At 34.6% G+C, this 22005-nt stretch overlaps 1 protein-coding gene, 3 long non-coding RNA genes and 1 pseudogene across 4 annotated transcripts; 4 read left to right on the forward strand and 1 right to left on the reverse strand.

Moving 5' to 3' along the window:
- The first annotated feature begins 935 nt into the window (after positions 1-935).
- Positions 936-1796, forward strand: LOC147930089 (uncharacterized). The gene is made up of 2 exons (XR_015574036.1): positions 936-1097; positions 1398-1796. It is a non-coding gene; the product is annotated as an uncharacterized LOC147930089 (long non-coding RNA).
- A 3766-nt stretch (positions 1797-5562) lies between these two features.
- On the reverse strand, positions 5563-7974 carry LOC104729349 (tryptophan N-monooxygenase 1). The gene is made up of 2 exons (XM_010448286.2): positions 6842-7974; positions 5563-6441 (listed from the first exon to the last, which is right to left on the reverse strand). The coding sequence occupies exons 1-2, from the start codon at positions 7835-7837 to the stop codon at positions 5809-5811; spliced, it is 1629 nt and encodes a 542-aa protein (XP_010446588.2). The 5' UTR covers positions 7838-7974; the 3' UTR covers positions 5563-5808.
- A 2948-nt stretch (positions 7975-10922) lies between these two features.
- LOC147930090 (uncharacterized) lies at positions 10923-12369 on the forward strand. Its single transcript, XR_015574037.1, has 2 exons — positions 10923-11071; positions 11970-12369. It is a non-coding gene; the product is annotated as an uncharacterized LOC147930090 (long non-coding RNA).
- A 2460-nt stretch (positions 12370-14829) lies between these two features.
- LOC147930091 (uncharacterized) lies at positions 14830-15627 on the forward strand. Its single transcript, XR_015575475.1, has 2 exons — positions 14830-14979; positions 15228-15627. It is a non-coding gene; the product is annotated as an uncharacterized LOC147930091 (long non-coding RNA).
- Positions 15628-19983: 4356 nt separating this feature from the next.
- LOC147930092 (uncharacterized) lies at positions 19984-21552 on the forward strand (annotated as a pseudogene).
- The last annotated feature ends 453 nt before the right edge of the window (positions 21553-22005 follow it).

A 22005-nucleotide genomic window follows, 5' to 3' on the forward strand; every position in this document is an offset into this window, starting at 1 on the left:
TCAGACTTTAATTCTTAATGCAGGGTTCCTTAATTCACCATTTAATTTTTACCACACTTAATCAGTTATGTTATTCTTGTGCTCCATGCCTCCATCCTTCCATATTGAAAAAAAAGACGAAAAAAATCAAAATTTAGATAACCAAATCATCTCTATATAATATTAATATGTTTTCGTGATTGGTCACAATAATGTCAAATTAAATCTCAAAATCCCTTTTAACTTTTAAAGTCATTTTAGTTATATTTTACATGTTAATTAGTCTCATTAAGTCATTAATCATTACTATAATATATATTTAAGAACACATGGATGTAAAACTGGAACAAACTTACAAACCTTTTTTTATCGGCTATACACATTATCAAGTTGGTCATCCTCTACTTTTAAATGGGACGTAAAGTCTGAAGAAAAAAATGAAAAGTAAAGTACTCCAGGCTCCAGCCATAGTCGGTTTTAAGTAAGATTTTTAAAATAAAGCAATTACATAATTATTTATACTTAATCAATTAAAATGGAACTAAAATACTCCAGACTCCAGGCATAGTCGGTTTTAACTTTTAAGTAAGATTTTTAAAATAAAACAATTACATAATTATTTATACTTAATCAATTAAAATAAAGTTTTTTTTTTTCCTTTGAGAAACAAATCATAAAAGAGAGTATTGAAGAAGATTATATCTTTTTTTTTTGACAACATTATATCTTTTTTTAAAAAAAATAAAAAAGAAGATTATACTTTTACAATTAATATGTTTTCATACTAAAAATAGCAAAAAAGTGGTGGAAATACGAGGTCATCACTCAGATTTGTATTCTTTTGTTGGAACTGTTCAATGGGACGTACTTTTTCTCGGACAACTTTTCTAGTCTCTTTTCTAAAAATAGAAATGATAAACTCTTATATTTTAACAGTCCGATCACTATACATAAAAACATCATATCAAAAAGTTAACTAAGAAAAAAAAAAGAGATATTAAGAAAGACAAATTTTTTTTTAATTTTTAAAGAAAGACAAAATATAATGGCTAAGACTGTGAAACTTGTTAGCCTCTTCATCACTATGGTCGTGATGATCTTTTTGTTAATTTCGACAGGTAACTTGCATCATGAGATATATATATATATATATATATATATATATATATATATATGAATCATGAAGACTACTACAAGATATTTTATTTTTCAAAATAAGAATACTTGTATGTTTTTTTTTTTGTTACTATTATTATTTTTTTATCACTTTTAATGCAAGTGCGGCCAAACACAATCGACTTAAACAATCCAACCCCAATTCATTTGTGGTTCTGTTCAAATAGCATGGAGTATTTTAGTAGTTAAGACCTGACTAGAAAAGAACTATTAATTTTACCAAAAGGGTGTCAATATTTCAGGAATACCAAAGATAGAGGGTAAACTAGATCCGCGGTGTGTCCCTGTACGAATGAAGCCGCCACCTGGGACATGTAAAGATCAACTGTGCCTACGAATTTGCCAGGGTTTTGAGCAACGTGGCCATAAATATGGAAGGTGTAAAGTTACTGCCAAAGAAAGATACTGTGAATGCCGCGAATGCTTTTACTGAACCCTGCTCTTGATGCGTCTTTAGTTAAAATTGTTTATAAACAATGCCACATACATAAATATTCCATTAAACAAAAGAAAAAAACGAAAAGGACAGTAAAAAGACGGAAAATGGCCAATAAAGAAAAACACTTTTGTGACGATCATCACCATATTGATATTAACAGGTACTAAACATTATAATAACATATGAGTTTCGATTTTTTTAATTGTTTGTCTGCATTTGTGTTTTGAATTTTGATTAAACAATTTACCAAACAATTAACTAGCGATGTTTTGTAAAATGTATAGTTTTTCTTTGAATATATTAATTATAATGAATTTATTAAAATCCAAACAAAATAAGACTTCTTAATTAGGTCAATATTTTCATTCTTCCATGTTATAAAGCCTTGCGAGTGCTCCCGAATTTCAACTTGGAATGTGACGTTAGACTCGTGTTTACATTCGTTCTGCGGTCCCAGCCTAACTTCATTCCCTGAAGTAACGTGTCCGTCGGGAAATCGAAGCTCTGCCACAGAAATCCAGCTGCGAGTTGTTGTCAGAACACAAAATTGCCGTTATCGAGAAGCTCTGGGACAATGCGTTGGTTACTGATCTGTTTTTTCAGTTTTGATGACTTCCACACAACCCCACCAGATTGATCGAGCAGGACAAGGGTTGAGGAAGGGGACAAGAATCCGAGGGTTGCGGTTGAATTGTATAGAGGATTTTGTCTGTTAGCCAGCCATACAACTATCTCGGGAGATCTCTTGTACCAGATTCCGAGATACCAACCATCTACATCCGGAACACTTGTTGCGGCTTTGAAGAGACCGAGTTCAAATGTCTCACCAGGGGATACTATATTATCTTCTCCGTCTCCGAGCCTCACCACCGTGTACGACAAGGTAGTACCAAAAAGAAAAAAAGGGTAAGGTAGTGAAGAAGAGGAATGTGTAATGAGTTAAACTCATTGTTGGAGGAGTATCTCAGCACGAAGTTACCGTTGTTGAGAAGCTCTGCATACAAGGGTTGGTCTTCGGTCAGATTATTTGTCAGACTCGTCGTCCACGCAACCCCGCCTGATTGATCGACGAGGACAATCGTACTATTCGCGACTTCGAGGGTTCCGATAGGACTGGAGAGAGGGTTGTCTCTGTTGGCAACCCATACGACGACTCTCTTCGCAAATCTCTTATACCATATTCCGAGATACCAACGATCTCTTTCTTGAAATCTCGTTTCAGGTTTGAAGAAACCAAGCTCGAATACATCTCCAGGGGACGCTATGGTCTCTTTCTCTGTGATCCTCATAGGTAGTAGTACTCTAGCTTGTGACAATGTAGAATCGTAGCTTGCAATGGAAGGGATCAACGAAAAAAGTTGTATGAAATACAAGAATGCGTTGCCGTGAGGTACACTCCTCCTCTTCATCAGCGGGGCTTTTTTTGCGTGGGGCTAGAGGAAAGTAGAGTATTATGTAGGAGTCCATGGAAGGGTTTATTTGCAAGGAATCTAGTGCAACTAACGGCTTGTTAATCGGATTTACTCTCCATCCCCAAGGCTCCTTAAAAGTTGGCTCCAAATCAACTGAAACCTGGAAAAAACCTGAATTGAAGCAGCAAATTCAAAAGATCGTGGAAGATTGATGTAAAGTATAAACTGCCTAAAACTTGATGGGGAACTTCATTATCCTTCATGCTTGAGAATCAATATATTGAGAATCTGATGGTTAGTTGTTGATTTATTCATGAACATACACAACCACAAGTCTGTTTTGTTACATGTATTGTAGAGAATGAGAGAAATAATCACAACAAGTCTATGAAAAAGAAAATCCAACAGTCTAAATAAATTTCTGACATTTCAATCATAATTGTTAACATTAAACGCATGAATCTACACATGAGCCTCCCAGAGAAAAAAATGTCAACAAACATAACTTTATTAACTTCCAAGAAACCGTGAATATTACAACCTTCACCTTCTTCGTCTTTGACCTTTTGTTGGTCGATTGATTCAGGGGGACAAATTATGCCTAGATATTTGCGGAGGACGTAGAACATTAAACGGTTATCAATTCACAAAATGTACTGCAGATAAAAGATACTGTGAATACCGCAATTGTTAAGAATTAAGTTTCTTAATACTGCTTTATCCAATCTTATGAAAATCTCGAAATGTTGGTTCAGTTGACCATATTAACTATGTAACAAATAAAAATCAATGAAGTAATTGGTTGTTTGATTACTTGTTATAATTTAAAGTATCGTCTAAAAGTTGTATTGTGACGCCGACAAATGAAATTTTAACAATTAAGTTTCAGAAACAATTTGTAAATTCTTGTTTTTTAGAATTAAAGAAAAATTTGTCACAGTAATTTATCAAATAAAATTTTAACATATAGTCTTTAGAAATAGATTTTTTGAAAAGATAAATAAATATTTTAGCAGAGCAAAAAAATTGAATTAATTTATATAAAAAACATTTGATTATTTTAAGACATTAAAATTTCAAACATGAAAAAATTAATAGTTCTCAATAAATTGGTTCTAATTTCAAGATATTATTTTAAAACCTATCCTTTTAAATAGTTCCACTATCTGTTAGACAAAAATTACTGGTTTAGACATTTTAAGCTATGAATAAACAGTTTTGTATGAGCTCGATAATATGAAACATAAGAAAGAAAAAAGAAAAACTTGAAACCCTTTTAGACCTTTCATTTTTTTTTTTTGTAGTATAAAGTTTACATAATATTCTTATCTAAATAGTAATAAAAAGTTTTTTTTTATTTATTAAAAATAACAAAAGAAGAGAATAGGAGACACAGATTCAAGTGTTCCCAAAAGAACCAAGACCAGCACACAAGTTTGATCACAAATTACCCCATTATCTTTTGGTAACCGGGATTTTGACCAAACTTGGGTTGGCCGTTATACGATACAAGAGATTATATAAAAATATCATGAAAAACAAAAAAACATATATGTATATATACGCGTCCTTCTCATCTCACTTGACCGTCGGGTAGAGATGCTCCGGCAATCTCGGCTGACCGACCATAACCAACGGTTTAGCCAGAAACATATCATGACTAGACTCCATCAGCTCGACACGCGTCTCATTCTTGGGTAGCTTCCATGTGAAACCTTTATTCGCATTTATTCGGATTGTTATTATTATATAGATTTTTCTATCACTTTTAAGTTTTAATGCAAGTGCGGCCAAATACAATCAACTTAAACAATCCAACCCCAATTCATTTGTGGCTGTGTTCATCAAATAGCATGGAGTATTTTAGTAGTTAAGACCTGACTAAAAATGAACTACTATTAATTTTAGCAAAAGGGTGTCAATATGACAATATTTCAGGAATACCAAAGATAGAGGGTTATCGACCACATCCGCGGTGTTCTCCTGTACGAATGAATACGCCGCCTGGGACATGTCGTGTCGGAGGTGGAGACCAACTGTGCCTACGAGGCTACAACTTTGCCAGGGTGAAGATCGAAATAGCTATAAATTCGAAAAGTGTAGAGTTACTGCCAAAGAAAGATACTGTGAACCTTTTACGTTTCCTGAACCCTGCTCTTGATGAGCCTTTAATTAGTTAAAAATTGCATGCTTTCAAAATCTATGGTTTAATTTAATGATGAGGCTTTAATTAGTTAAAATTGCATGCTTTCAAAATCTATGGTTTAATTTAATTATATTGATTATTCCAAAAAACCTTTGATTAGCCTTAGAAAAAATCGTTGGAAAAAAAAATAGTTCTCAATAAATTGGTTCTAATTTCAAGATATTATTTTAAAACCTATCCTTTTAATAGTTCCACTATCCGTTCGACAAAAATTACTGGTTTAAAGCTATGAATAAACAGTTTTGTATGTGCTCGATAATATGAAACATAAGAAGAAAAAAAAACAATTGAAACCTTTCATTTTTTTTGTAGTATAAAGTTTACTTAATATTCTTATATTCTTATTTAAATAGTAATAAAAAGTTATTTATTTATTTATTGAAAATAACAAAAGAAGAGAATAGGAGACACAGATTCAAGTGTTCCCAAAAGAACCAAGACCAGCACACAAGTTTGATCACAAATTACCCCATTATCTTTTGGTAACCGGGATTTTGACCAAACTTGGGTTGGCCGTTATACGATACAAGAGATTATATAAAAATATCATGAAAAACAAAAAAACATATATGTATATATACGGCGTCCTTCTCATCTCACTTGACCGTCGGGTAGAGATGCTCCGGCAATCTCGGCTGACCGACCATAACCAACGGTTTAGCCAGAAACATATCATGACTAGACTCCATCAGCTCGACACGAGTCTCATTCTTGGGTAGCTTCCATGTGAAACCTTGAAGAAGCCTCGCGAGCATCATCGTGGTCAACGCCGAACCTAGCGCCGGAGCAGCGCAACCTCTTTTTCCGGTACTAAACGAGATAAACCGAAGATCGTTCTCAGTCAAAGTGACTTCGGAGCATTCGTTGAGATGTCTCTCCGGTTTAAAGCTAAGTGGGTCGGCCCAAACTTTCGGGTTACGGCCTAGCCCATATCGGCTAAGAAGGACTTGGCTTCCTTTAGGGATGTGATATCCGGCGACGGTTGTGTCGGCAAGTGCCACGTGTGGGAGGTTAAAGGCCGCGACGGGATGGAGACGGAATGCTTCACGGAGGATAGCTTTGACGTAGTTTAGTTTAGGGATGTCGGATTCTTGAACGAGTCTTTCTTTTCCGACCACTCTGTCGATCTCTTCCATTGCTTTACGGAGAATCTCCGGTTTGTTTACCATCTCCGCCATGGCCCATTCCACAGCGTTTGATGGATTGTCTGGCGCCGCCATTACAAGTTCCTATTCATCATATATAAACATTTTTTTATTTATTAATTTGGGATCTTTTAGTATATTTTTTTCATATCATCAATTACTAATACCAATATCATCCATAAACAAAAGAAATCACAAGTTGCATGTATCTAAAAAGAAAAGAAAAAGAAAAAAAAGTAGCAAATATTTAACATACAATCAACTTTTACTACAAGATGTATTAAAATTTTGGTTTTCGTCTATCATTTGTTAGTTTACAAAACTCTATAAATTTATCTTAATATATGTATATGAACAAATGGGTAAATTTGTTGATAAATATGTTTTCTCAATTTAACAAAAATAGTTCTTTGGGTATTTTTTACGATTGAAACCTTATCTAGTTATGAAAGCATGCATGTAAAGGAGGGTAATTAATAGTTACCTTAATGGTGGGTTTGATTTCATCGGCGGTAAGCAATGGGTTGCCTTGTTCGTCCTTGATAGAGATGAAAATATCAAGAAAATCTTCGATCTGAGTTCTCTTTCCTTCTCTCCACATCTTGATCCTCTCGTCGATGATTGGGTCATGATACTTGTCCATAATCGCACTCGACTCTCTCATAATCTTCTCGTGGCCGTTAAGATCAAGTCCAGTGAGCATGGGTAAGTAATCAGAGATGCAAAAAGCAAACGTAAACCCTAATGCTTCAAACATAGCTTCCATGTGCTCTACATCTTCCACGGTCGGCCCGCCGTCAGGTGCAGTGTTCTTAGAGAACGTTCTTGTACCGAACATAAGCTTCTTGATTGCGTTTCCACAGTAATGCCTAGTCATGAACCGGAAGTCGACAGAGCCCGAGTTCTTAACCATATTGTATACCCAAGCGGTCAAATGATCGTTTTCTTCTGTTCTCTTCTGATGGAGCCACCTGTGTCTCGCTGGGCAAACGAGTTCCGTCATCACAACTTTCCTCATTTTCTTGAACTGGTCACCGAAGGGAGTGATCACGCAGGTTTTGTAGCCGTTGGAGAGGATCTTCTGAGCGTAAGTTAAAGGCCTCGAGGCGAAGAGAGCGTCTTGTTGCTTGAGCATCTCACGTGCTATCTTAGGGCACGTGACGGTGATCACGTGAGTGTTTCCCAACCTCACGCATGCTATCTCGGTATTGAGCTGCTTCATGATGCTGTGGAGCCACCGGAAAACGGGACGGCTCTGTAGCATCGCCGGAATCATTCCGATGATCGGCCATCCGGTTGGACCCGGCGGGAGAGACGGTTTCTTTTTGCTGGGGTCCGTCGTCAGTCTCTTGAGTAGCATCACTAAGATGATTGCCACAAAGGCTTGAAGTGTTGTGAGGAGATACAAGGTGCTAAACGACGATGTCTCGGTTGTAGTGGGAGTGATGAGATCCGAAGAGTTTGAGGTAAAAGTGTTCATGTTTGATTGTGTGTAGAGAAGAGAGAGCTGAGAGAAGAACAAATGTTTGTTTGTATTGCTTGTTTATCTCTGCATGGATTGAGAGAAGAACTTCACCTTCCTACTTTTTTTCGGATATTTGTTGATCATGCTAATTTAAACTCATATACGAAGAAGAAAAACTCTCTGTTTATAATTTTAAGTAGCAGACGAATACACGTTTATAAAACTATTCACGTGTGAATTTAATAAATATCTCAGACATAACATATGTTCTATCAATATTTTTTCTAAAAAAAAAAATAATGTATACATGTGAATTTAATATTATTTCAGACATGACATATGTTAAAATTGTAAAATAAAATAAAAATTTTATGTATGAATTTAATATCTCAAACATAACATATGTTGTTACTTTAAAAAATATTAAAAAAATTCTACGTGTGAATTTAATATCTCCGACATAACATATGTTAATTTTATCTACGTGTGAGTTTAATATCTCAGACATAACATTATATTACTTAAAAATAAAATATAATAAAAAGTAAAAAATTTCGACATCCCCTTTTTAATAAAGGAGAAATACACAACATTGTTTTGGTAGACTTTATAATTTTAATAAATGGTTATAAATGGTTACAAATAGATTATACATAGGTTATAGATTAATTCATATATTAATTGGTTACAAGTTAATAGTTCATATATTAATGGTAACAAATAAAACATTAATTGTAACCGAAAATCTTAAACGGGATATTCCAATCCACGTTGTTTCCAAAGATCTACAATCACAATATTACAAATTTATTTTCTTGAGATTTTATTGATAGACCACAATGTTAACCAATTTATTAAAGACGATTAAAATATACTCTTAATCATAAAAAGAAAGTACACAATTTTTTTTTGTATAATAAAACGGAAGTACACAACTTTTTTGTATAATATATAATTTTTATAAGTTGGTTACAAAATAGATAATATATTAAATATAGGTTGGTTACAAAAAAAAAGTTATAGATGAAATCCGTGGGCTATATGAAATTACGAATACTTTTAAGAATATCTCAAAAATCCTCTTAAAGATAATATTCCAATGATTTTTACAATTTCCAAAAAAAATCTTAATTATTCCATATATTGTTACACCATATATAGTGTTAGGCATAAAATATACTGTTAGACGTAAAAAGAAATAAAATCTTGGTAATTAATCACACTTAATCGTGATTTCCAAAATTTTATTGTGGATTTCAAAATAAAATCTGACCTAACACCCTTCCAAGCTTTTAATATAAATCAATGTTTCTAAAACCGGACCGGAAGGTGAACCGGAAATCTTTCGGGTTACTGGATCAACAAGTCGGACCGATTGAATTACGGATCAATTAGTTTATTAGTTTGATTATATTTTATGAATATAACATCTACTTTTCTATAAATATATGAACAAAACATACATAGTTAAGTACTAAACAACTAAAATTAAACTTTTAAATGATTAGATAAAATAACTAACTAATTTTTTTATAAATAACAATTTATTTTTAATTTGGTTTGAGTTTAAAGAGTGACCAAAATAAAATATTTTAATTTGAGACCGACAAATTGGTCCGATCCACCGGTTCACGGGTTTTTAGCAAGTTTTTCTGGTTTTTTGCGGGTTTTATTTGTTAGGTTTTTAGAGGTTACCCGGACTGGAATACCTATCAGGTTGTGGTTGGATCAAACCGACCAGCCGATCCTATCCTGGTTAAAAAACATTAATAGAAATTATTCAGATCTCTATTCACCAAAATACATCTCTCATATTCATAAAAAAAAATAATAATAATAATCGTTTCTCAGTTCACAATATTAAACCGTTTTATGAATTATATTTTATTTTGAAATATTAAAATTATAATACAGATGACGAATTTCAGAGCACAAATCCAAATCTAGTATGAATATAATATCTCAGCCACACAAGTCACACAACATACAGTAAAACATGTGGTCCACAAAATATAGACTCATAATGCCAAAAAGAAAAACTCATACGAGGTAACATAATTTAAAATCATACGAAGAAGAAAAACACAGTTAAATAACTTTAAGTAGCAGACAGAAGAAAAATGGGTCCGTACGTGGTTGAGGTTGACTTTTCGTCACTTTGGCCGATACACTTTTATAAAATATCTTCGTGTGAATTTAACATCTTAGACATGGCATATGTTAATTTAAATATCTCAGACATAACATATATTTTTTATTTTATTTTAAATAAAATCTCTACGTATGAATTTAATATCTCAGACACAACATATTGTATGTTTTAGTTCGTTCAGACTTTAATTCTTAATTCAAGGTTCCTTAATTCACCCTTTCATTTTTACCACACTTATGCTACTCTTGTGTTCCATGCCTCCATATCCTTCCATATAGAGAAAAAGTCGAAAAAATCAAATTTTAGAAAATCAAATCATCTATATAATATTGATATGTTTTCGTGATTGGTCACAGATGTCAAATTAAATCTAAAAATCCCTTTAAAATTTTTAAGACATTTTAGTTATATTTTACATGTTAATTAGTCTCATTAAGTCATTAATCATTACTATAATTTAAGAACAGATGGATGTAAAACTGGAGCAAATATGTATTATATATATGCTTACAAACCTTTTTTATCGGTTATACACATTATCAAGTTGGTCATCCTCTACTTTTAAATGGGACGTAAAGTCTGAAGGAAAAAATGGAAAGTAAAATACTCCAAGCTCTAGCCATAATCGGTTTTAAGGAAAATTTTAAGATAAAAAAATTACTTCATTATCTATACTTAATCAATTAAAATAATTTTTTTTTTCCTTTCAGAAACAAATCATAAAGTATTGAAGAAGATTATATCTTTGCAATTTACTATGTTTTCATACTAAAAATAGCAAAAGAATGGTGGAAATACGAGGTCGTCACTCTTCAGATTTGTATTCTTTTGTTGGAACTGTTCAACGGGACGGACGTTTTTTCGGACTACTTTTCTTGTCTCTTTTCTAAAAATAGAAATGATAAACTCTTATATATTAACAGTCCTTTCACTATACATAAAAACATCATATCAAAAGTTAACTAAGAAAAAAAAGAGATATTAAGAAAGACAATTTTTTATTTTTAAAGAAAGACAAAATATAATGGCTAAGACTGTGAAACTTGTTAGCCTCTTCATCACTATGGTCGTGATGATCTTTTTGTTAATTTTGACAGGTAACTTGCATCATGAGATATTTATATATGAAGATTACTACAAGATATTTTATTTTTCAAGATATGAATACTTGTTTGTTTTTTTTGTTGTTACTATTATTATTTTTCTATTACTTTTAATGCAAGTGCGGCCAAACACAATCGACTTAAACAATCCAACCCCAATTCATTTGTGGTTCAAATAGCATGGAGTATTTTAGTAGTTAAGACCTAAGGGCATCTGCAGCGGCGTATATATCAACCGTCCCACATATTAATTTGATTTAATTTAAATCAAAATGTGATATTTATGGAAGAAACGTTCCTTCGTAGGGGACTTTGTCTACTCCGTCCGTCGAGCCACGTGGAAGGCTGTGAAAACAACAAAAACTCAACCTCTTCTCTCTCTCTCTTCTTTCTCTCTCTTTCCCTTTTTCTGATCTTGAAATTTCCTTCTTTTTTTTAACCGGTGATGATATGTCAGTCGCCGGAGCGATTAACCCCGTAGTTGTTGCACCCACTACTCGCCGCCGTGTCACCGATTCTCTAGACGTAATCTCCGAACGACCCTCGAATCCATCCGATTTCTGCAATACAGTTAACTTACCCGTCGTTGGATCAACGGATTTAGACAGAGGAGGAGATGCGAGTGGCCAAGACTCGTCACCATCTTCCGAGAACTCTTCTTCATCTACTGGATCTCATTACCATCACGATCACCATCACCGATTTTAAATTAAAAATAATATTATTTTTTCCAGAGGACCAATTGTGAAGGACACCAATGCTCATACCATACTTAAGAAACTCTCAAAATAAAATTAAAATAATTGAAGGACCAAATATTGTCCTTCACCGATGCATATGCCCTAACTAAAAAAGAAATATTAATCTTAGCAAAAAGGTGTCAATATTTCAGGAATACCAAAGATAGAGGGTAAATTAGATCCGCGATGTGTTCCTGTACGAATGAAGCCGCCGCCTGGGACATGTAAGGATCAACTGTGCCTACGAATTTGCCAGGGTTATGATCAACGTGGCCATAAATATGGAAAGTGTAAAGTTACTGCCAAAGAAACATACTGTGAATGCCGCGAATGCTTTTACTGAACCCTGCTCTTGATGCGTCTTTAGTTAAAATTGCATGCTTCCAAAATCTATGGTTTAATTTAATTATATTGATTATTTAATAAGAATCGATGAAGCAATATCGCTGGTTTGGTTACATTGGTATAATTTTGAAAATGTCGGGTAAAAGTTGTAGTCTGACGACATTTCACAGATATGCTCTTGGAATAATATCGGTTTCTTCATTATAATTAATTATTGCATGGTAAATATATCTCTCACACAAGAATTTAGATGGCATCACAAGCCTAATAATAAGCAATTGATGCTCTATGTTTTGATTTTTTTTTAAATGGATGGTTTTTGTTTTGAAATTTATTCAGCAACTAGCTTGGAGCCTAACCCAAAAAGAATTCTTAACTCAGCAACTAGGTTCAAACCCGACCCAAAAAGAATTCCAAGTGCATGTAAAATAAGACGAAGCGAGACTCAAACCTCTAATAAGACATGTATTGAATCACATGGCGACTCATTATGCAATAAAACTTGTCATTCTGAAGGTTTGATATTCGGAAGATGTTATGGAAAAACCGCAACAAAGATATGCGAGTGCACCGGTTGTGTAGGCATATTTCCACCTAGAATTTAAAATATGTTTTCGAATATTATTGAATAACTAATAATACTATTTGATTATTGAATGAATGATGAAATAGTTGCTAAGTTGATTACTCATTACTGTTTGTTGGGTTCTATGGCCAATCATTTTCTTCACATATTATTTAACTATGTGTCATATATATATATATATATATATAATCTTACTTATATTGTATAATTAATTTACATTTCTCGTGATTGGTCACAATGTCAAATTAAATCTCAAAATCCCTTTTAACTTTTTACATGTTAATTAGTCTCATTAAGTCCTTAATCATTACTATAATAATATATATTTAAGAACAGATGGATGTAAAACTGGAACAAATATGTATTATGCTTACAAACCTTTTTTATCGGCTATACACATTATCAAGTTGGTCACCTCTACTTTTAAATGGGACGTAAAGTGAAAGAAAAAAAATACGAATAGGGTGAGTGAGAGAGAGGGAGAGACGTTTTTATAAACAAAGAGAAAGAAGAGACCAACGCAAGAAAAAACCCTAGCCGCCAGAGAGAGAGAAAACAGGAGAGTCGCCGTTTTTCGTTTTGCTCCGCCTCTCCGGTCGCCTTTCCGGCGTCGGAGAGGGCTCCGTCCTCTAGTTTCTATCCTTTAGTTTCTTTAGTAGCTTCTTTTCTGTCTTCCCCCGTCTCCTTTCGCCGGCGGTTGGGTGGCTCTCGATGGTGGTGTTTCCGGAGATAGCGCAGCGATTGAAGCGAAGCTTCTGTCGGGTGGTAGCTATTGGTGAGGGTTCTGGTGCGACGTTGGAGGACAGCGTCGAATATGTGGCCAGATCTGGTGAATCTAGGTTGACGATGTCGCTTACTGGTTCCGGCGGTTCTGTCTCCGGTGGTTTGTTGGCTTCAATGAGCATTGAGAGATGAAGCTTCTCTTTGACGAGCTTCTGCGTCCGGATTTGGGTTCTTATCCAGATCCTTCCTCTCATTCCAGCCACGGCGGCGTATTGCGTAAGGAGCGGTTTTGTTTTTCAGTCCGACCAAGGTGTGTGTTCTGTAAATCGATGAAAGGGATGTAGCTACTCATTCTTGCACTGTGAGGTGATGATATGCTATTCTGTGTTCCCAATTTTAATCTTAAAAAGCTTACCATTCTAGTTATTAATTGGGTAGATTGGAGATGCATCTTTTCGTCGGTTTTGTCTCGCAACTCTTGGTTGGTTCATTCGGATGAAATGTCCGCTTTTAGGTTTAAGACTGGAACAGTGAAAGCCGGAGAGACCAAACTCTTCTGATGTTGCGCCTTTGGGTGTTGAAGCTATTGGGACAAGTTTTACATGTCGATCCAGAGGTTCTCATAGCTGGTTTTGATCTTTTTTTCAGTAGTAGTTATTGGCCTTCTTGGTGTTAGTGATTGTTTTCGAGTCATTAGATTATTTTAGGTGGTTTAAGGGATGACTTCACTTTCGAGTTGTGGTGTGTTGTCTATCTTGTTGTGGTTTAAAAAATGCAATGGTTCTCGATTGGGTAGCGTTGGATCCGCTAGTGTTCCAAGGTTGTACTTGATCAATCATTGTATTTATTTTGGTCCAAATATTTAGAGGTGAATGTATTGTACCTATGATTTGGTTGTAAGATCTTGGTTAATGAAAAGTTGATGTTGAGCCAAAAAAAAAAAAAATAGGACCTAAAATCTGAAGAAAAAAATGGAAATTAAAAAACTCCAGGCTCCAGCCATAGTCGGTTTTAACTTTTAAGGAAGAATTTTAAAATAAAGCAATTACATAATTATCTATACGTCATCAATTAAAATAAATTTTTTTTTTCCTTTGAGAAACAAATCATAAAGTAGAGTACTGAGTATTGAAGAAGATTATATATATATTTTTAATAAAAAAGAAGATTATATATTTTTGCAAATTAATATGTTTTCATACTAAAAATAGCAAAAGAATACGAGGTCTATCTATCACTCTTCAGATTTGTATTCTTTTGTTGGAACTGTTCAATGGGACGTACGTTTTTCCGGACTACTTTTCTAGTCTCTTTCCTAAAAGTAGCAATGATAAACTCTATATACATAAAAACATCATATTAAAAGTTTACTAAGAAAAAAAAAAGAAGAGATATTAAGAAAGACATTTTTTTACAAAAAAATAGACAAAATATAATGGCTAAGACTGTGAAACTTGGTAGCCTCTTCATCACTATGGTCGTGATGATATTTTTGTTAATTTCGACAGGTAACTTGCATCATGAGATATTATATCTGAAGCTTACTACAAGATGTTTTATTTTTTAAAATATGAATACTCGTTTGTTTTTTGTTTTTGTAATTATTATTATTTTTCTATCACTTTTAAGTTTTAATGCAAGTGCGGCCAAACACAATCGACTTAAACAATCCAACCCCAATTCATTTGTGTTCAAATAGTTAAGACCTGACTAAAAAAGAACTATTAATTTTATCAAAAGGGTGTCAATATTTCAGGAATATCAAAGATAGAGGGTAAATTAGATCCGCGATGTGTTCCTGTACGAATGAAGCCGCCGCCTGGGACATGTAAGGATCAACTGTGCCTACGAATTTGCCAGGGTTTTGAGCAACGTGGCCATAAATATGGAAGGTGTAAAGTTACTGCCAAAGAAAGATACTGTGAATGCCGCGAATGCTTTTACTGAACCCTGCTCTTGATGCGTCTTTAGTTAAAATTGCATGCTTTCAAAATCTATGGTTTAATTTAATTATATTGATTATTTAATAAGAATCGATGAAGCAATATCGCTGGTTTGGTTACATTGGTGTAATTTTGAAAATGTCGGGTAAAAGTTGTAGTCTGACGACATTTCACAGATATGCTCTTGGAATAATATCGGTTTCTTCATTATAATTAATTATTGCATGGTAAATATATCTCTCACACAAGAATTTAGATGGCATCACAAGCCTAATAATAAGCAATTGATGCTCTATGTTTTGATATAATGCAACTAGACGCAGCATGGCCGATCATTGAATTTTGATGGCCTGAAGCATATTTCACTAATTTGATTTTCCATATAAAAACTAATATTTCGTTTTCACTAATATACTCCAATATAGTGAAAAATATTAAAAAGTTATTGAATATTTTAACAATGTAAAACAATCTAATAGCTACGTTAAATAAAATACTTGATTAAATATTGTAATATATAGCAACTAAACTAAATCAAAGATTTGGAAATTTTATTGTTAAAATAGGAATTAAACCAAGAAATAATAAATTAATAGAAAAACTAGATTATGACCCGTGCTAGAACATGGGTTGAAATATAATTTATGTGATTATTTTTTTATTTATATTATAATTTTTATATAAAATATAATTTATGTGATTATTTTTTAAAAAAAATTTGGATAAAACATTATGCAATAAAATTATATGCTAAATATGAAGGCTTAAAAAAAGACACTTATTTTGTAAATTTTATATTGTTAATGATTCTAGATAAGCACCTGTGCTATAACACTGGTTAAATTTATTTTGTAATCTATCTTGTAACCCACTATTTAACTTGTAACCAATCAATCTATCAATTTTGTAATCTATCTTTGGTTAACGTTGTGGTCTATCGATAAAATTTGTGGAAAATGAATTTGTAATACTGTGTTTAAAGATATTTGGAAACAACGTGATATATAGGACTAAAATCTTCCGAAAATACAGTTTAGAATATCCATGACTTTATTCGTTACCATTAATATATCAATTATCAATTTGGAATATCCCTAATATTTAGATGTAACCAATTAATATTAATATATAGATTAATCTATAACCTATCTATAACCTATTTGTAACCACTTAGTGAAAATATAAAGTCTACAAAAACTATGTTGTGTACTTCCCTTTTATTAAAAAGGGGATTCGACTACTCCAACAAAAGAGAAAGAACAAAAAAAAATGAAAAGAAGAAGGAAGAAACTGTAGGGCTTAAAGATTTGAACCAATGATATCCTATTTAATTGCACAATACTTAACTAACTGACCTATCCAAACTCTTTAGGATCTATTCCTAAAACATTTATTATAACAAGTGGCCTAAGGCCATCATTAACGGGGCAACACTTCATGTGTTCTAAGCCCGTTTAAAATATAAAAAATTGGAATAGTGGACTAAGATCAATATTTTGGGTCTTAAACTAGAACAGTTTTAAGCTCAGTTCTCGCTTACGTGTCTAAGCCTATTTTTTTAACATATGATCTTAACAACTGATCTTACATTATTTTCACTATATATTTAATCTAAGAACACAAAAAAAGTTCCTCCATTAATGATGCCCTAAAGCAAATGCTTGGACTGCTTTATGGGTGGGCCGGCCCTGAGACACAGACAACACATAAGTAGCATGGGTAGTCATGGGTGTTCGGGTATCGGTTCGGGTTCGGTTCATGTATTTCGGGTTTATAAATTATGGAATCATTCAGGTATTTTAGAAATATCGGTTCGGGTTCGGTTCGAGTTTTTTCGGATTTGGTTCGGTTCGGGTAATTTTTTTAATTACCGAGATATATCCTATATTTTGTAGTTTTGGTTCGGTACAAGTATTTTTTACCCGTTTGGAACCAAAATACCCATATATATATATATATATATATATATCTATAGTACCCTAATTATAAATTGAAAACTAGATCAAATTTCATGAAATTATAAGTAAAAAATCATACCAAAGTACTTAAACAAAGCAAAATAAGCAAGAAAAATATAATCCTTAAACATAATAATCCAAAACATAAATAAGTAGTAGAGTAGTAATATCCAAAATCAAATTCAAAAATCTTATAAAAGCTAGAGTTATTGAGAAAATTCAAAGAAACATCAAACATCCAAATAAGAGAATCAATCAATGAAAAGTACTAAACTCCCGTTATAAACCAAGCATCAAGATTAAATGGACTTACCTTTGAATGAGTCTTAGACGTCTCTGTAAGAGGAGACGAAGAGAAGAAATTAGTATATACACATATGTTCGGATATATTTGGGTAATAATTGAGTATCGGATATTACCTGAACCGAACCGATACCCAAAAATATTTACAATCAAGATCCAATTAGTATAATGTAGAAGATTCATACCCGATCCTAACCGGAGTTTTTCGGTTCGATTCCAATACGAATATTTTGGATCGAGTATTTTGCCCAGGCCTACGTGCACTGATGTGTTTCCTTCAAAACGTCCATGTTTCAAAACAAACCAATGAAGCAAAACTCCCAACATCAAATCGAACCATGAAGGTCCCCACAAAGCAGCAAAGAAGTGATTAAGAGCAAATTTATCGGGAGTTCTTAATTTTTTAATGGATTAATTGTGTACTGTTTGGAATATAAGAACCCATGATCTCTTAGATAAAATTTTCTCTTTTATTGGTAGGTTCTTATTTTGGGTCTCTTATTTTTGAAAATATTGTTTTTTAAAATTTTAAAAATTTAAATAGAATAGAAGTGGTATAAATGTGTAAACATTTAAGATTTTATAAAATTAGAAAATATTGCATTTTAATTAATTTTCAAATATACAAAACATAATAAAAACATTATGGTGCAAGAAATAACTTCTTATTAACAATCTTGACCAATTCTCCTAACAAGTTTTTCTCTGCAACTTGATGGTGCAAATAATCTCCACAGTTCATCACTAATGTCTCCAAAAGCTATTAACAGAATAATACACATAGAGAGTTAAGGAGAGAGTAAAAAACAATGCACATAATAAATCGGCCGAGTAACCAAAAATTGACTACAAACACCATATACCGTAAGAACAAGTAGTTGAACACTAGGACTCTTATGCTGTAGCCTCTTCTTAACAGCTTTAACTACATCTTTCGAAAACCAATAGACGCAAAAACCGTTAATCGCAGATGCGAAGTAAACTACAAATCAAAGAACTAAAACTGCGACTAATCCCATTGATGGAGGCAATGATTACCTGCGACTAATCCCAATGATGGAGGCAATGATTTCAGCAGCCTGATAAGCTCTTTGTGTAATGGAAGGCCAAAGCCAACAGTTTCGATCACAAGCTCCCATTGCCTTTAACTCTAACGCAGCTCTCACAGTCTGCTTCTTACCTTTATCTGATAATCCGCTATCAACCGGGTTTTGTTGATGATCCCCAAGCTTTCGTAATCAGATTTCCCAGCTCTCACCATAAGGAGAGTCTTGAACAGGTCTCGGCGGGTAATAATCTGCGGCGACGGCGATGATAACATAAATCCAAACCCTTCATCTGATTCCAGCTCCTTCGATTCGAAACCTTCAAGCTTCTGATTCCAAATTTTTCACGTTTCGGGGATTCAATCGCAACCGAGAGAGAGAGAGGAAAAAAGAAATAAATCGAGCAGGATTTTTTTTTCTTTATATATTATTGTTTCGACCAATAGAATGGCGACACGTATCGCCCCTTAAACCATAAATCAGTCTCTTAATTTTTCATTTTTTTCGTTTCTGATTAATTTTTCATTTCTGATTAATTTTTTTTGGCAAAAAACTAAGAACTCTCATATAAACCCTCAATAAACAAGGTCTAAAAGCACTATGTGGTTCTAGTATTATCATGCATATTATATCCTTGAGACATCTTTTTTACGAATGATCCTATTTTTTCTTATGTCTTAAAATAGAATTGTAAATTATTTATAAACAAATCTGTTAGTGTATAAGTCTTACCTACAAAAGGAAGCCACATCTAATTTCACTTTTTCGATTACTTCCTCTTACTTAAGGATTGGTTGTATTTGTATGTTTATTGTTGATAGCTTATGTAATCTTTGATTCACGTTAATAAAGTAAGATGTTAAAAAAAAAAAAAAACAATACCACATACATAAATATTCCATTAAAAAAAAAAAAAAAAAAAGACAGTAAAAAGACGAAAAATGGCCAATAAAATAAAACACTTTTGTGATGACCATCACCATATATATTGATATCAACAGGTAATAAACATTATAATAACATATGAGTTTCGATTCTTTTAATTGTTTTTATCTGCATTTGTGTTTTGAATTTTGATTAAACAATTTACCAAACAATTAACTAGCGATGTTTTGTAAAATGTATAGTTTTCCTTTGAAATATATTAATTTTAGTGAATTTATTAAAATCCAAACAAAATAAGACTTTAAGTCTTCTTCTTCTTTTGTCACTCTCCACACAGCTAAAGAGAGAGCCTTTGCAAAACACGATGAGCGACTCTAGGGTTCTCTTAGCGGGTGATCAGGATGCGACGATGACCGACAGTGGAGAGCAGGGTCGGCCGCCGGGAGATCCGCCCGATGACTCACGTACATGGGTGCAGAGGGTGGTCGGAGGAAGTACGAGTGGGATGCCGGTGTCGGAGAGACTTTTGGATGAGGCTTTTGTTTCGGAGAGAGTACGTCTTGATTTCCCAAATGGGGAAGATGGCGAGCCGGTGATTACGATCGGTGATGAGGTGTTGGAGGAAATGCACGGGATGTGGAAGAACTGTATGATTGTTAAGGTGTTGGGTCGTCATATCTCTATATCGGTGCTGAGTAGGAAACTGAGGGAGATGTGAAAACCAAAAGGAGTGATGCATGTTATGGATCTTCCACGACAGTTTGTTCTTGTTCGTTTCGAGGCGGAGGATGAGTATTTGGCGGCGTTGACAGGAGGCCCGTGGAAGGTTTTTGGGAGTTATCTCATGGTGAAGGCGTGGTCACCAGATTTTGATCCGCTCAAGGATGAGATAGTAACTACTCCGGTCTGGGTTCGGTTGTCGGATATTCCGTTTAGTTACTATCACAAAAATTTCCTCATGAGCATTGCACGGGGTTTGGGAAGACCAATCAAGGTGGATGTGACGACGTTGCAGTTCGAGAGGGCTCGTTTTGCCCGGGTGTGTGTCGAGGTGAATCTCAAGAGGCCATTAAAGGGAACGGTGCTAATCAACGGAGAGAGATATTTTGTCTCGTATGAAGGGCTATCCGCTATTTGTTCTCAATGTGGTCTTTATGGGCACCTGGTTCACGCATGTCCCCGGGGAAGGACAACGGAGCCGGTGGTGGCACCGGGAGCTACTGTGGGAACAGAAGTTAGTGTACCTAAGGATGGAGGGGATGGGTTCACGGTGGTTCGGCGGCAGGGGACACGATCAGAGCAAGTGAATAAGGCGGTGATGTTCACGGCGGGGAGCTCACGCCCGGTTTTGGAAAGTAGGACCAAGGGAATCCCGGAAAATCATCAAATGGCGAATATTACGGTATCTAATCCTTTTGGAAGTTTGGGAGATGAGAATATCTCTGCGGATATGACTGAGGTCGGGATTTCAGGGGATGCGAATAAGGAAAATGTGTGTTATAGGAATGATGCACGTAAGGAAGGGAGTCTGGTTTTGGCAAAGGGTGGCAAACCAGTGGGTTTTGCTGAGAAAGGGAAATTAGGCCCAAAAGGTGGTGTGAAGGAAAAACGGGCCTCAGGAGGGAAGAAATTGGATCCACGTGTAGCTACAGGTAAGCAGGCTAATACTAACAGGCCTGCTAGGGGGTTAGTATTCGGCCCAACAAGAGGGGAAGTAGAGTTGTCTAAATCAGGGAAGAGGTTACGAATGGAGAGCAGTGTTATGGGGAGATCGGGAGAAGACCTTAATCGAGCTCTGATGGAGATTCCGGTGGTTGTGGATCCGGGTCCAAATGATGCGAGAGGATTGGCGGGTACACAACTGTTGGCGACGGAGCTCAATGGTATGGAGATTGCGGATAGGGCGGGATTGCCGGCGGAGGCGGAGATCCCTCGGGCTGTCTAAAGTTGGTCCCCGGTGGTTCGCTACCTGTATTGTAAGTTAATGATGAATATATTGCTATGGAATTGCCGGGGGGCAAATAAACCTAACTTCCGGAGATCAATCCGGTATATGATGAAGAAGTTTCATACAGATATGTTAGCGTTGTTTGAAACACATGCGAGTGGGGATCGAGCTAGTAGTATCTGTTATGGCTTGGGGTTTGCTAATTCGTTTCGGGTAGAAGCAGTAGGGCAGAGTGGTGGACTATGGTTGCTATGGCGATCGGAGGTGGGTGAAGTGAGCATTGTAGAGTCTTCAGATCAATTCATTCATGCGAAAGTTACGAATGGAGAGATGGTAGTTCATGTGGTGGTTGTGTATGCGGCTCCCACAGCTAATCGTAGAAGTGGGCTGTGGGCAAAGCTGGCGGAGGTGGTACGTGGAGTCACTGAACCTTTGATCATAGGGGGTGAC

Source organism: Camelina sativa, chromosome 12 (genome assembly GCF_030686135.1).
Source record: "Camelina sativa cultivar CO46 ecotype springtype chromosome 12, ASM3068613v1".
NCBI classification, from domain to species: Eukaryota; Viridiplantae; Streptophyta; class Magnoliopsida; order Brassicales; family Brassicaceae; genus Camelina; species Camelina sativa.